This window comes from Telmatherina bonti (genome assembly GCF_933228915.1).
Source record: "Telmatherina bonti genome assembly, chromosome: 19".
NCBI classification, from domain to species: domain Eukaryota; kingdom Metazoa; phylum Chordata; class Actinopteri; order Atheriniformes; family Telmatherinidae; genus Telmatherina; species Telmatherina bonti.
The window spans coordinates 35879450-35896107 of record NC_136617.1 but is presented as its reverse complement, the minus strand read 5'-3'; the positions used below and the strand labels follow the sequence as shown (position 1 = coordinate 35896107).

Genomic DNA, 16658 nt, shown 5'->3' with positions numbered 1-16658 from the left:
CTGTGAAGAATAAAACATGACCAAGTGAAGCATCCGTGGTTTGATCATTCTGCAGAGTTTATTAAGAAGCGGCTACATGTGATTCACAGAGGATAAAAGCATCTTTATCTCTGTTCTAGTGCAGCACATAAAACACACGTTCATCGCCTCGCCATCTGCTCCATAAAGCAACACTGCTCATTAAAGTGACAAAAATAAATTAGTTAAAAAATAAATATTTCATCTGAACACTGATTATGTCTACTGTTAGAGGCAGACGCGAACGCAGCTTTAAATAGCAGCCATTTGGGATTACACAGGAGTGCAACTAACACACACACACATGTCACCAGAAAACAGTACCAGGAGTATTATTGCTGCCAGGCTGAAGGAGATATGATGTGGGACGGACCTGGAAGAGGAGGATGAGGAGCGAAGAGTCCCTCTACTGTCAAGCAAGCCAACAGATGATGTGTTCCTGTAAACTACAGTGAAGTTTGTACGCCGTAAACACACATTTAATCCTAATGAGACTGGAAATGGCGAGAGACTGAGGTGTACCAGCACCTCACTGACCTGTCTGCTCAGATCAACATGGGCGCTCACACCCAGCGGTTGGCTGTGTGCTCAGCCACCGTGTGCAGCGGTACACCTGGGTCGCTGCACGCCCTCCTGAACGCTCGCATCAGTGTTGCCGCGCTGTGTTGTGCCTAAAAGCGTTCCCAGTCTGAGACAGACGTGGATGAAATGTTGGTCCCGAACCAGACTTACAGTTACATCCCCGCCCCAGAGGTTTCACATCGCCGCAATCAAACATGGTGGAACTAGCCGCCCAGAGGTTTCACATCGCCGCAATCAAACATGGTGGAACAACCCTCCCCAGAGGTCTCACATCGCCGCAATCAAACATGGTGGAACTCCTCGCCCCAGAGGTCTCACATCGCCGCAATCAAACATGGTGGAACTCCTCGCCCCAGAGGTTTCCCATCGCCACAAACATGGTGGAACTACCCTCCCCAGAGGTTTCACATCGCCGCAATCAAACATGGTGGAACTACCCTCCCCAGAGGTTTTACATCGCCACAATCAAACATGGTGGAACTACCCTCCCCAGAGGTTTCACATCGCCGCAATCAAACATGGTGGAACTACCCTCCCCAGAGGTCTCACATTGCCGCAATCAAACATGGTGGAACTACCCTCCCCAGAGGTTTCACATCGCCAAAATCAAACATGGTGGAACTACCCGCCCCAGAGGTTTCCCATCGCCACACACATGGTGGAACTACCCGCCCCAGAGGTTTCCCATCGCCACACACATGGTGGAACTACCCGCCCCAGAGGTTTCCCATCGCCACACACATGGTGGAACTACCCGCCCCAGAGGTTTCACATTGCCGCAATCAAACATGGTGGAACTACCCGCCCCAGAGGTCTCACATCGCCGCAATCAAACATGGTGGAAGTGAGGAGTCAGCTTGAAAAGCCCAAGATAGACCCAGTCCCTATGCTAAGCTAGGCTAACTACATCTAAGACAAACGGTTCGACCAGCAGTTTTAAAGGTTAATTGAATATGAGCAGATGAACATGTGTACATGTTAGCAGCATGTAAGCAGCATGTATGTACCAACACGTACGCAGCTGCAGATTATTATGGCTTCACATGTCGCTGGACGGAGTGCCCTTGCTTTTGCGCCCAGGCAGAGGGAAGGCCGACTTGCTCTGCGGCTGCGTGAGGCGGCTGGTCAGCATAGTGAAGGGCTCGATGAGCGAGTTGCGTTCGGTGACGCTCACCTCCCACAGCTTCACCTTCTCGCCTCGCGCCCACTGCTGCGCCGCGTCCTGCTCCACCTGACGGCGCTCTTGCAGGTCGCTTTTGTTTCCCAGCACGATGACCATCACCTGGAGACACAATGGCACACCTGAAGCAGAACTGAGGGCGTCATGGGGTGAAACCTGCGTTTTGCTGTTAATTAGAAAAACCGAAGCAAACTCATGCAGCTCATGACGTCGCCGGAGCCACTTCACATCGATCTGTGTGTCCGTGTTGTGTTTCCACATCACAGACAACCATTTTATGGGACGTGAGTATTTTAATCCAAAAACATTGATACGCAAGCAGCTGAAGATTCGGCACATCTAGACATGGTGGTCAGAAGACAATCTGGACAGGTGGAGGACAAAGGAAGGCGACCCAGACCTGAAAACGTCTCTGTGACAAAAGAACGGCGTCTAAAAGGTTTTATTTAGCTCAAATCCTGCAAATACCTCATACAGGTACCTGATGAACGCCACAGCCCCGTCAGATGTGGTCTCCATGGAAACGTAGCTGTCAAGAAGCTGTTCTTAAAGAAGGGAAACAGGAAGAAAAGGATGAGGTCACATCCTCCCCAGAACCAGGACCTGAAGGGGTCCAATGGAGGGAAGGATCCTCGCCAGAACCTGGACCTGAAGGGGTCCAATGGAGGGACAGATCCTCTCCAGAACCCGGACCTGAACCCGGACTGAAGCAGGGTGAGATCGTCTGGGCAGAGAACGGAACAAAAAGGCCAAAACATCCAAAGAGTTTTTGGGAATTCCTTGGGAATGTCTGGAGAACTCTTCCTGAACAGAGATTAAAGTAAACAGAACTGTAAACAAGGTTTTCTTCAACATACTTTGAATCAGCCTCACCTCTTTTTTATCTCTAGACTTGTCTATTTCCTTCTTCAGAACGTCCACCTTCCTGAACGACTCCAGGCTGTCGACGCTGTAAACAAGGACGAAGCCATCTGCCACTGAGTAGTAGTGCTTCGGGAGATCCTGCCCGTCCTGGAGTCCTTTGGTGTCGTAGAGCCTCAGCTGTTCCTTTACACCTCGGTCAGTTTCCACCGAGGCCACATACACGTCTTCCTGCGTCTCACTGGGCTCTGAGCCTGAACAGGACAAAGACTTTCAGCCAGTCAGGGACTTGCTAATACAACCGTACCACAGGAGGGGAAACAGTGCCAGAAATGTGAATACGTGCAGAATAACTGTAATCATGTCAGTTGGTTGTATGATTTTGGTCAATAACTGCGCAGAAGCAGGTAACAGTGTCACATTCCATTCTAGATTGCTATCTTGATTTTTTAAAAAGTACATACTCTTCTCATATAGATATTACCTCAAATTAGGTCTTTTTTTCTGAGGATTTCATGCCGGTTTGGAGGGTGTGCTGCAAGGAAGATTTTTCTGCATATTTTTGGCTCTTTCAAGACTTATGATGAGTCTCCATGGCAACAAAAGACTTGTTTACAAATCGGGATCAACCGATTAAACTCTCCCAAATCAGGATTATCAGCGAAACAACACATCAAATCCCGATGGAGTTGAAAAGAAAGAAGAGGATGCAGAGCGATGGAGATTTAAACCATTTCTCCCGACCGTCGTCATGGGTAATGTGAGATCGCTAGCTAACAAAACGGACGCGCTCGAGATGCTAACAAGGTCTCAGAAAGAATACAGAGAGTGCAGTATTATGTGCTTCACCGAGACATGGCTGCATGAACACATCCCTGACTGTAATGTGTCTGTACCGGGCTTTAAAACGGTCCGTGCAGACCGCAGTAGACAACACAGCGGAAAGCTAAAGGGTGGTGGAATTGCAGTGCTGGTTAACCAGCATTGGTGTCATCCTGGACATGTTACTGTCAAGGAGAAGATATGCACAAGGGACATGGAACTGTTAGCTGTGAGCTTCCGTCCATATTATTTACCCAGAGAGTTTACCTGTGTTATTCTGGTAGCGGTTTATATAATACCTGGTACCGCACCAGACACAGCCTGTGACGTCATCAGCTCCGTCGTTGCTCGGCTACAAACACAGCATCCAAACTCATTCATGGCGATCTCCGGAGACTTCAACAACGTCTCCCTCTCTGCAACTCTACCAACATTCCAGCAGTTTGTCAGCTGCTCCACCAGAGAAAATAAGATGTTGGACTTATTTTATGCAAATATGAATAATGGATGCAGTTGTTCTGCCCCGCCTCCTTTAGGAAGATCTGACCATAATCTGGTTCTTCTCACCTCCACCTACAAGCCCATCGTTCAGCAGCAACCAGTCATCACAAAGACTATCAAAATCTGGTCTGCTGAAGCTGAAGATGCTCTTAGAGGAGGCTTTGAGGCTACAGACTGGAACGTCCTCTGTGAACCTCATGGAGACGACATCAACGCCATGACTGAGTGTGTGACAGATTACATAAACTTCTGTGTGGACAGCATCGTCCCAACAAGAACAGTGAGGTGCTTCCCCAATAACAAACCCTGGATCACCAGTGACCTGAAAAAGCTGCTGAACATCAAAAAGAAAGCCTTCAGGGATGGAGACAGGGAGTTATTGAGGGCAACACAAAAACAACTTAAAACACAAACTAAGAAGTGCAAGGAGGACTACAGGAAGAAGTTAGAAAGTCAGCTCCAGCAGAATAACCTGAGGGATGTGTGGTCTGGAATGAAGAAGATCACCGGCTTCAAGTTAAAGGGGGACCAGCCTGATGGAGGTCTGGACAGAGCTAATGAGCTGAACATATTCTTCACCAGGTTCAGTTCACCCCCTACCTCCAGCCCAACAGACCACACACCCTCCATAAGCCCACTGCTTTCCTGTCACGCCTCCAATCTGTCACCCTGCAGCTCAGTCATGGACCAGAACACAGCTTCATCTCCCTCCACATCAGGACATCCTGAGACCTCCACCTTGTTTGTCTCCTGCAATCAGGTTAAGAAGCAACTTGAGAAACTGAACCAGAACAAGGCTGCAGGTCCAGATGGTGTCAGTCCCAGAGTTCTCAAGACCTGCTCAGAACAACTATGTCCGATTCTCCAGCACCTTTTCAACACCAGTCTGAGATGTAATAGAGTCCCAGTGCTGTGGAAAACCTCCTGCCTTGTTCCAGTGCCTAAAAAACACAACCAGCTGAACCAAGTGACTACAGACCAGTTGCCCTGACATCTCACATCATGAAAGTCCTGGAGAGACTCTTACTGGCTCACCTCAACAAGCAAGTAAACACCTTTCAGGACCCATTCCAGTTTGCATATGGTAATGGACTTGGGGTTGAAGATGCCATCATATACCTGCTCCAGAGAGCACACTCTCATCTGGACCATTCAGGCAGCACTCTGAGGGTCATGTTCTTTCATTTCTCAGTGCTTTTAATACCATTCAGCCTGCTTTGTTATGTGAGAAGCTCCATAAATTCCAGGTGGATACCTCCACAACCACCTGGATCTATGACTACCTCACAAACAGACCCCAGTTTGTGAGACTGAAAGGTTGTGTGTCTGAGATGGAGGTCAGCAGCACTGGTGCACCACAAGGAACTGTACTCTGGCCATTCCTCTTCACTCTGTACACCTCAGACCTCCAGTACAACTCTGAGTCCTGTCATCTGCAGAAATACTCTGATGACTCTGCAGTTGTGGGGTGTATCAGGGATGGACAAGAAGCAGAGTACAGAGAACTGGTCAGTCAGTTTGTTAAATGGTGCGGTGACAATCATCTCATATTAAATAGCAGCTAAACAAAAGAGATGATTGTTGACTTCAGGAGGAAGAAGAATAAACAAAGCACTGTTTCCATCCTGGGAGAGGAGGTGGAGGTGGTGGAGGAATACAAGTATCTTGGAGTTCAGCTGGACAACAAACTGGACTGGAAATGCAACACTGACTACATCTACAAGAAAGGTCAGAGCAGACTGTACTTCTTAAGGAAGCTGAGATGGTTTAACGTCTGCACCAAGATGTTGCATATCTTCTATAAGTCTGTTGTGGAGAGTGCAGTCAGCTTTGCAGCATCTGCTGGGGTAGTAGCATCAGAACCAGAGACTTGAAGAGAATCAACAAACTGATCCAGAAAACTGCTTCTGTGCTTGGAGTAACTCTGGAGCCGCTGGAGCTGATTGTCCAAAGAAGAATGCTGCACAAGCTGATGAAGATGATGGAGGATTCTTCACACCCTCTCCACAACACAGTGATGAAACAACAAAGTGTGTTCAGTGAGAGGCTTCTTCAGGTCCGATGTAAGACTGAAAGATACAGAAGATCATTCCTGCCAGCAGCCATCAGCCTCCGGAACAAGACCTCCTCTAGTTATTATTATTATCTACTACAATATTGAATTTCCCTTTGGGATTAATAAAGTATTTTTCATTTCATTTCACATGCAATGAAATGAAAGCCTGTAAGTGCAGCACTTACCTGCACTGTGATTTCCATACAGCAGCTGTTCCAGGATGGCAGTCTTCCCCACCGCTGCCTGACCACACACCACCACCTTGCAGCCTTTGCCCATGGCGAGCCTGCGTCACGTGCAGAAAAACGCCATGTCACATCTGGCACGTGCTCAATCAGCATCAACACTGGAAAGCTCCTCTGAGACACAAACAGGGTCTGCTGGCTCATGGTCAGAAAACATGAAAACCATAACAGTCTTTCTGCGTCATATAAACCAGTTACAAACACGCCTCTGCTGTCAATAACTGCTGCATTCATGGGGATTTTACTCACTTTAAAGCGATGGATAATTAGTCGTTTGTTACTGCAGCCTCCACAGCCGGAGTGTCCATCCTGCTCTGCCACGCCAGACGTCAAACCTTTTACTCACTGCGCATGCGTGAAACGCTGCGTCGCGAAACCATAAGACGTGGACGGAGTCTCCGTGACGTCACCCATAGGGTTTTTTTTTTAAACTTTATTTAAAGCGGTTGTGTGACAATACTACGTCACCCGCAGGTTTCTGAAGAGCTGAATTGAAGCTCAGTGCACGGTTCATACCGTCGCCATGTTGGCAGGGGCATGCGTGTCGTCTCGCCCGGAAAATGGGCAAAGAGGTGGAGCTGAGAGGGCAAGTTAGAAAAAAATTCACTCCCCCCCACAGTTGTCATGAAGGTACCCCTGACCTATTAAACCTAAAATGGATTTTTGTACCAGACTGAAAACATGTTTATTTCTGCCGTGAAGTTGGCCTTTTTAACATGGGAGTCTATGGGGATTTGCTCTGTTTTGGAGCCAGCCCCTAGTGGATGAAGGGGGAACTGCAGTTTTATGCACTTCCGCATAGGCTTCACTTTTAACCGCCGGAGGTTGCCGCTTGCGCGAAACTCATAACACACGTGATGAACAGACCCCGCCCCCCCCCCCCTATATATGACATTAAAATATATACACAAACTGTGTGTGTGTGTATAAAGGGACAAAGAGTAAAGAAGTGCAATTAAAAGTCCAAGTCGATCATGAATTGTTTTGTATCCATACATTTCACGGCTTAAAAAAAAAAAAAAAAAAAAAATTCATTCATAAATATCACAAACAGTGGCTTCATATTCAAAACAAGGCATTTGTGTATAAAATGTTTAGCTAACAAAATTAAAGAGTTATATAGGAGTTTTATATAGGAGAATTTTTTTTGTCTTCTAAAACAAGTCCAAAATTAGTTAATGTAAGACTTAAATTAAGAAAATAACAAATTTTTTAAAATGAAACCCTGAAAAAACCTCCATTGTTCTTTTACAAAATCACATAAAAAACAGGTGCATCTGTTTCACAGAAAGATCAGTTATTCTTGTTTATGTTGAATCTTTGTCTCATTGATCAATCAAATTCATACATACATAAACAGACGTGAATCAGATAGATTTTCTTTAAACATTGTTTTTTTATATTACAGGATTAGCTACCATTTAAATCACACTTTAAACCATGAACAGAGTTAGCTTAATTTCTTCTTTAATTTAAAACTAATTAAAAAACGTTTTAATTATTCTTGAGATTTAGTTGCTGTGTTGTTAATAAAACTTCCGAAACCAGAAAAGCAGAAATAAAAGAAAAGAACCTACATTTCCCATGAGCACACAGGAAGTGCGTCATCACGGCGCTCTTAAGGCATGCTGGGTGAAAGAGCTCCCTCTTTCCGGCTGGTTCGCCATCATGTAAGCGAGTTTCCATCCTTCGGAACCAAACACAATCCACTAAAATCCTCATTCATACAGTTTCATCTGTACTTCAGGCGTAGGGGGTGATGTTTACACTTATTACCGGCTTCAACGCCTTTCCTATTTTCTGTCGCTGTGGAGGAATATGTGGATTTCAGCCGGTTTTTACCGAAGTCTGTCCGTTTTACCGGAGATGCTGTCGGTGTTTCATCGCTGCCTGGCAGGCAGCCTCGCTGTTGCAACGCCGTGTTTTAATTAAGCGGTTTATCCTGCCAACTTTTCCATGTCGGGTCTGTTCGTGCAACATTTTCTGAAAGTGTTTATTTGTTGAATTGTTGCCCAACAACCCGGCGGACCTGCAGAAAGCTGCTCGGCTAACTGGCACGGTGGCGTTAGCTTTTTAGTGTGGAATGATCTTCAGGATGAATTTACTGCTTTCCAGTCATTTCCTGCTTTGTCTTTAATCTGTTTGTAAAGTAATCAAACTATTTCTGTGGTTAATACCTCCCAGTAGCAGTGTGAACAGTGTAGAAGAGTCTTGATGTGGAACCATGTGTAGTCAGTATGAAGATTCACCCAGCAGATGTGCTAACTGTTGCTAAACATACATATCAATACATACATGAACACACTGGCAGTATCACTCCTGTATTAAGATACCCATAAGATACTGGTCTAGAAAAGGTTTTAACAGCATGTTCTGATGTTTTTCCTCTTCAGATAAGTCAACATGGGAGCGTATAGATATATGCAGGAGTTATGGCGCAAGAAGCAGTCGGATGTGATGCGCTTCCTGCTCCGCGTCCGCTGCTGGCAGTACCGCCAGCTGTCGAACCTCCACCGTGCTCCTAGACCCACCAGGCCCGACAAGGCTCGCAGGCTGGGCTACAAGGCCAAGCAGGGTGCGTCCCTAACCACGTCTAACATCATCACTTATATTTTCCTCTTTAACCATATTCCACTTTTATTTAAACAGGCTACGTCATCTACCGCATCCGCGTGCGCCGCGGTGGCCGTAAACGCCCCGTTCCCAAGGGCGCCACATATGGCAAGCCAGTGCACCACGGCGTCAACCAGCTCAAGTTTGCCCGCAGTTTGCAGTCTGTTGCTGAGGTACGATTGTCTTCACACAGTAAACGGTTATAAGTTTTTTCTGCCCCGTCCTGTAAGCAGCTGCGGTTGGAGTAACAGCAGAGCTGCAGGACATGTCTGGCTGCAGAACACCTGCAACCTGGTGATGAGTTGGGGTGTTTCATTGGTAAATTCTGATGAAATGCTTCTTTATTCTGTGTTAAAACAGCAAGTTGCTTTAAATACATTTAAGAAAAGAAATCTTCAGCAGACGTCCCCAAAGTTATTCGCCTGCATCTGACATGTCTGGGAAGACTAGAGGAGGACTAGAGCCACAGGACTAGATCAGGGGTCCCTGGTCCTCGTGAGCGACCACCCTGCAGGTTTTAGCATTTCCCCGCTGTGACTCAGATCAATGGCGACCTTTTCCTATGAATCAAGCGTATTGTAGCAGGTAAACAAGATGGCAGCTCACAGTGACCGGAGTTAGAGACCCCCTGGACTATAGGGAGCAGTGTGGGGGTTGAAGGGCCTTGCTGTGGTGCCACTGTGGTTCCCCTTTGTGGCCAGTCCAGTAAAACTAGCCTCCAGCAGACTGCCACACCCCAATCCTCGGCCAGCGCGGTGTCGTAACGCCCACTTTCATGGCTGCACTTAGGAGACCGCTGCATGAGCCTGACTGACAGGGAGTCTGTTTATATTAAGTATTAAAATAAGTTTTTTGGTTCACTTCACACCGTTAACCAGATGGTCATCGGTCACAGGCAGGACATTTTACTGAAACAGTAAAATGCTGTTTAACTTTGCAGCAGGTGAAGTCTGGCGATGAACAGTCGTTATCTACTGGCTTTAAGCTGTCGGCTAACGCTATGCTAGGTTAGCATAGCTGCAGACGTACAATGTAGACGTCTCTTTGCTAACCGTGTAGAAGAACAGGGAAGGTTTGCTCCACTCGATGGCTCAAACTCACTCTGGTGGCCGCAGTCCTGCAAGTGTTAGTGTCCCTGCTGCAACAAATCAGACTAGCAGACTGGTGCGGAGCACATTAAAGTCTGCAGTCTGCTGATTTGTCAGTCAGCTGTGTTGCAGCAGGAAGACCTGCAGCTCTCGGAGACTGGACAGAATAATCAGCGTTGTCTTATTTACCGAGTTCATCCTGGGGACCAGATAGGACCGTCTGGCTGTGGTGGACCCGGCACATGGAGCAATGGCGTGGTTTGATGCCAGCTGTACCTGCTTTACAGATAGAAAGTGAAGCCCGTTGCATTGTGACGCAACGCGAGTCTGGTCTCCAGATCTGCCGTTCCAGTTTAATAGCCTGGCTTTTGGTGACATGTTGAAGTGCTTTGGAGTTGGATGCTGTTGTCATGGCAGCGCCATTGCAACCGATGGCTGAATCTGTGTTGACGTGCTTCTCCATCTTCAGGAGCGTGCTGGTCGTCACTGTGGAGCCCTGCGAGTGCTCAACTCCTACTGGGTGGGCGAGGACTCCACCTACAAGTTCTACGAGGTGATTCTGGTCGACACCTTCCACAAGGCCATCAGACGCAACCCAGACACCCAGTGGATCACAAAGGCTGTGCACAAGCACAGGGAGATGCGTGGCCTGACGTCTGCAGGAAAGAAGAGCCGTGGTCTGGGCAAGGGCCACAAGTTCCACCTGACCATTGGAGGCTCGCGCCGCGCCGCCTGGAAGAGGCGCAATACCCTGCAGCTGCACCGCTACCGTTAGACCGCGCCTGTACATTTAAACCAATAAACAGCCCTTTTTATGGTCAACATCTGGTCTGGTGTGTTTGAGATGGCGGTGTGAACAAGTCTGCAAAAACAGGATTATGGTGTGTTCAGACCAAACGCATTTTAGGCGTCAAAAACGCTGAACACTCCACGCTGGTCACTAAACTGCCACTTTTGTGTCCGACGCCCAAAACGCTCCCAAAACTCCAGACAAGCGGCAAACGCAGCGGAAAAGAGGGGGAAAGGCGGCGCTTTTCTTCCGGTTAGTCTGAATGATGGCGGATTCAGTAGAGACGACATTGTTTTATTTAATAAATAAATCTAGAGAATGTTGTCGTAGGGGCAGTGATAGTGTTAGTGCAACAAGCGCCACACTCAGCAGAGAGCCCCCCCCCCCCCCCCCCCCCCCCCCCAAACAAAGTGTTGCGAGGCAACATATCCTGCTACGTTGCACAGAAATCCTCCAGGAGCTGGCAGATGATCGCTCTGATTGGCTGACGCTCTGCGTCAAGCTGCCAAAGTTCACCTTTGCCCATCTGTCTTTATATGCGCATTCCGCATTAATTTTAAACTAAATTTTCAGCACACGGAACGCCCAAGCCCAACACCCCCTTGCCACGCCTTCCACATAGACTTTACATGGAAACCTGCTGCTCTTGGTGCTCAAAACGCGTTTGGTCTGAACACACCGTTAGAGTGAAGCAAACTGTTTTAATGGGAGCTTTCAGGTAAATCAACAGATCTGGGAAACCTAGTTTAGTGTCAGAAACCTGGCAGTTTGCATAGTTCATTAGAACTCCGACGTCGATGACGAGGAAATAACGTGATGAACTGGTGGTGTGATGGCTGAACTGGGACGTTTTACTGGTTGGAAGAGGTTTGGTGTGAAGATGCCCCAAAGTGAAAATTGGTTCTGACATCAATATAATATAATATGCATAAAAGCATTTATTATGGTTCTTTGTGGATTTTAAAAACAAGTTTTTGGGTTTTAACGCTGGAAAACCCAAGAACACTTTTTTTCCTCCAGAAAATTATAAACTATGCATTGAATGACTGAGTTCACTTTTTCAATTTTAACCCTTTAATCCCAAATTTAGGATTTGTGCCAAATTTGACTCTTTGGGCTTTAAGGTGTATTTCGGAGAATCGCAACAACAAACACTGTCAATGTAAAGTATTCTATATTTAGGAAAACAGTCAGCGACACCAATACATTTAACAATGTTTTCATTTAATTTTTTTGTTGCATGTTAGAGCTGGATTTCAAATGTAAAGCATACTTTGGCCAATGGAAGCCAGAACACAAGGCCAAAATTACGACACTAACAGTATGGGTCATTGCTTATCCAAAAATTTGTTCTACGGGAGAGAGGAACTCACAATAGACATTGAGTCTTTTAAGCAATTTCTTTTGTTTATGCAAAAAAAAAAACTGCACGTTTTTCGCATTGCATTTACGTTTTGAGGTCCTTTCACACGGCACATTCACGGCGATGTTCTTCCATGACAGAACTATGGGCGATTTGGTCAAAAAGGAACTCTGCACTCTGATCAACTTGAACAAACCTTGGTAACTGGAAAGAAGGGCCTGGAGTTGGTGGCCTACCTCGCTTTTTTTGAGGTTCCAACTTCAACCAAGCCTGGAGCAACCAAAGCCTGAAATTTGCGAAGTTTTGAGTAATTTTGATCCACTTATTCCCCTTTGCCTCACAATCATGCTGGAAAAGATGCTATGCTTTGATCACAGCAACAGACATAAAATTCCAGAAAAGTATCATATACCAGTGATGGGTCCTGAGGAGGAATTTACAGCATGCAAGATGTGCATCTAGCATGTCAGCTCCTCCCATGAAGGCTTTGTACTCCTTGATGATGTTCAGCTGATTGGTGTTGGTGTACTTTTTTTTTTTTTTTTCTTTGGACCTTTACCAGCACCAAGCTATTCCAAAAGGCTCTGGCCAAGCATATGTTGACATCAAAGTGGCAGCTTTCGTGTCTTGCCATTTCAAACAAATGGTGTTGGACTCACTTTGATAATCATAGGATAATCACGGCTGTTCTTGGACAAGTCTTTGTCATCAGGTTTCACATCAACATGTGGTTCCCTTTGCCAATACTTTCTCAATGAGGGGCATTAAAGGGAAGAAATTGTCAGTGGAAATCAGGAAAATGTACTTTATCTGCAAGTTACTGGCATAGCTTCATCACAATGTCTCCACCAACTCCTGATTGACTCTTCCCTTTTTCTTCATTGCATCCCCCTTTTTCTCATATATCAAAAGATACCAGAATTTACTTTATTAGTCTCTGACCATGGTAACCAAGGTAACACTAAAATACAAATGAATTTGATTCATGGCTTTAGCCAAATGCAGGACTGTCATCATTCTCCATTTACAAAGTCACCCAAAATACCAAAGGGTCATTTCTGACCCAACATTTTTTGACCCACACACCCAAGGGTCAATTTTGGCACATCGTTTTTTAAGCTAGCTCAGAGTCACTAATTTATCCCCATAAAACAAAAATTGTTTTTCTAGCCATTCTGCATGCTAAAACTATACAGGTTAGCAAAAAATTAACAATTTTACCAACCTCTGGTTTGCAGAAAAGACTATTTTGTTTCGGTAGGTTTCCAGCTGAACAAAACATGTAGTCAGGCATCTTACCACTACAACACTGGCTCATGTCAGGTCAATTTTCATCCACTAGGTGTTTCTGTGCAGAGGTCAGAAATGGCACTCTGGGATTTTGGAGTCAAATTTGACTTTTTAAAATTTTTTTTTATTTTTGTTCATTTTGGGCAGCAGCAAGTAAAAATGGCCAAATTTGACCACTTGGGTTCTCCAGGGTTAAAATGTCTCTCATTTCTGTAATAGCAGAATGGCGGGGTTGTGTTGGCCGTCTAAAGTAGATTTTTCTTGTTTTGGGGCTTCTGTGTTACATAGACAAACTTCTGTTTGTTTTTGTCTGTTATTGACAATCAGTTCCACCTGCTGTTGTGCAAATGGAATAGTCAACAAGTGGAAATTATAGGCAATTGGCAAAACACACCCAATAAAGGAGTGGTTCTGCAGGTGGTGACCAAAGACCACTTCTCAGTTCCGGTGCTTTCTGGCTGATGTTTTGGTCTGAATGCTGGCGGTGCTTTCACTCTAGTGGTAGCATGAGACGGAGTCTACAACCCACACAAGTGGCTCAGGTAGTGCAGCTCATCCAGGATGGCACATCAATGCCAGCTGTGGCAAGAAGGTTTGCTGTGTCTGTCAGCGTAGTGTCCAGAGCATGGAGGCGCTACCAGGAGACAGGCCAGTACATCAGGAGACGTGGAGGAGGCCGTGGGAGGGCAACAACCCAGCAGCAGGACCGCTACCTCCTTCTTTGTGCAAGGAGGAACAGGAGGAGCACTGCCAGAGCCCTGCAGAATGAGCTCCAGCAGGACACAAATGTGCATGTGTCTGCTCCAACAGTCAGAAACAGACTCCATGAGGGTGGTATGAGGGCCCGACGTCCACAGGTGGGGGTTGTGCTTCCAGCCCAACACCATGCAGGACGTTTGGCGTTTGCCAGAGAACACCAAGATAAATTCTCCACTGGCGCCCTGAGCTCTTCACAGATGGAAGCAGGTTCACACTGAACACGTGACAGACGTGACAGAGTCTGGAGACACTGTGGAGAACGTTCTGCTGCCTGCAACATCCTCCAGCAGGACCGGTTTGGCAGTGGGTCAGTAATGGTGTGGGGGGGGGCATTTCTTTGGAGGGCCGCACAGCCCTCCATGTGCTCGCCAGAGGTAGCCTGACTGCCATTAGGTACCGAGATGAGATCCTCAGACCCCTTGTGGGACCATATGCTGGTGCGGTTGGCCCTGGGTTCCTCCTAATGCAAGACAATGCTAGACCTCATGTGGCTGGAGTGTGTCAGCAGTTCCTGCAACACCAAGGCATTGATGTTATGGACCGGCCCGCCCGTTCCCCAGACCTGGATCCAGCTGAACACATCTGGGACATCATGTCTCGCTCCATCCACCAACGCCAAGTTGCACCACAGACTGTCCAGGAGTTGGTGGATCCTTTAGTCCAGGTCTGGGAGGAGATCCCTCAGGAGAACATCCGCCGCCTCATCAGGAGCATGCCCAAGTGTTGTAGGGAGGTCATACAGGCACGCGGAGGCCACACACACTACTGAGCCTCATTCTGACTTGTTTAAAGGACATTACATCAAAGCTGGATCAGCCTGTAGTGTGTTTATCCACTTTCATTTGGAGTAGAACTCCAAATCCAGACCTCCATGGGTTGATATGTTTGATTTTCATTGATAATTTTTGTGTGATTTTGTTGTCAGCACATTCAGCTATGGAAAGAACAAAGTATTTAACAAAAATATTTCTTTCATTCAGATCTACAACGTGTTCCCTTTATTTTTTGAGCAGTATATATATATATATATATATATATATATATATATATATATATATATATATATATGTGTATATTTATTTATTTTTAAAATGTGTGTGTGTAGAAACACACAGCTTGGCATACCACAAGCAGTCACTGTCAAACAGCTTCAACACATAAAGCAAGTACTGAGAATTCAGTTAATTGACAAGAAGAAGATCCAGACCATTAAAGACACATTATGTAACTTTCTGACCATAAAATTGCTTCTTGAATCAAGTGTGTTGTAGCAGGGAAACACTAAAAGCTGCAGGATGGTAGCCGGAGTTAGAGACGCTGTTATAGTTAAGTCAGTTCATCCACTAGAGGGCAGTGGTGAGTTCAGCTTCTGCATTGGGACAGGAACACACAGCTACAGGCACAGACATAATATACATAGACGCTGCATAGTATCACGCTGACGTCTGACGTCGCCATCTTGGATGGGTCTCTATGCGCCTTTAATGCATTTATTTGTAAGGTGTAGGTTCAACCACAATAACTTCACCAATTTTTACCAGATTTTCCCCCCAGTTTGGTTTGTTACAAAGAGCAGAGATGTTATGATACAGATTACTGTCAAACATTAAAAACAACCTGCTTTTATTCTAAAATATTTTTATAATGCTATTTAACAAAGACGTAAGGTAGCTACAGTATAAATAAATGTATAAATAGATTTGGTACTAACATGTTTGATGTATTTGGACTTATCTATTTTTATCTGGTCCAATAAATTATTCAACCTTGTGAAATGTAATTCCACACCATCTGCTTTCAACATTTTGCCGGTTACTGCAACCGTATGCTGAACAAAATGCAGGAATAGTTGCTGGCTTTTGCTTAACTACAGTGGACTCTTTTTACATTTGTCAATATAGAGATACAGTTTTACAAAGTTTGAAAATAAAATACTGTATCAAAACTTTGCAATTCAAAAGTTACCCAGAAAAACACTTGGAAAGTGTTCCTGGATCCAAACAGTGATCCAGATCACCACCTAAATTAAATCACATCTTCCTTTTCTTTCTGCATAGTGGTTAGCACTGTGGCCTCACAGCAAGAAGGTTGCTGGTTCAATTCTTGGCTGGGGCGAGATTTGGTCAGTGGCCTGTGTGGAGTTTGCATGTTCTCCCCATGTATGTGTGGGTTCTCTGGCTTCCTCCCACCGTCCAAAGACACGCATGTTAGGCTAATTGCTTACTCTAAATTGCCCTTAGGAGTGAGTGAGAGCGGTTGTCTGTGTGGCCCTGCGATGGGCTGGTGAGCTGTCCAGGGTGTAACCTGCCTTTCACCCAAAAGCCAATAGGCTCCAGCTTCCCCGTGACTCTGAAGTGGATTAAGCGGGGTAGAGAATGAATCTTCCTTTTCACATTTCCAACAAGTCCTGGAAATTTCATGAAAATCTATCCATAACTTAATCTTGAACACAAACAGAAAGCCAGTAAAAACAACCTCCGTGGAAGTAAT

At 45.8% G+C, this 16658-nt stretch overlaps 2 protein-coding genes across 2 annotated transcripts; one reads left to right on the top strand and one right to left on the bottom strand.

The window, feature by feature from the left end:
• Nucleotides 1-44: 44 nt before the first annotated feature.
• nkiras1 (NFKB inhibitor interacting Ras-like 1) lies at nt 45-6620 on the bottom strand. The gene is made up of 4 exons (XM_079258268.1): nt 6515-6620; nt 6206-6306; nt 2654-2895; nt 45-1882 (listed from the first exon to the last, which is right to left on the bottom strand). The coding sequence occupies exons 2-4, from the start codon at nt 6297-6299 to the stop codon at nt 1640-1642; spliced, it is 579 nt and encodes a 192-aa protein (XP_079114394.1). The 5' UTR covers nt 6300-6306; nt 6515-6620; the 3' UTR covers nt 45-1639.
• A 1251-nt stretch (nt 6621-7871) lies between these two features.
• On the top strand, nt 7872-10788 carry rpl15 (ribosomal protein L15). Its single transcript, XM_079259112.1, has 4 exons — nt 7872-7935; nt 8659-8840; nt 8915-9051; nt 10436-10788. Exons 2-4 carry the CDS (start codon nt 8669-8671, stop codon nt 10739-10741), a joined length of 615 nt encoding a protein of 204 aa, XP_079115238.1. The 5' UTR covers nt 7872-7935; nt 8659-8668; the 3' UTR covers nt 10742-10788.
• Nucleotides 10789-16658: the final 5870 nt, after the last annotated feature.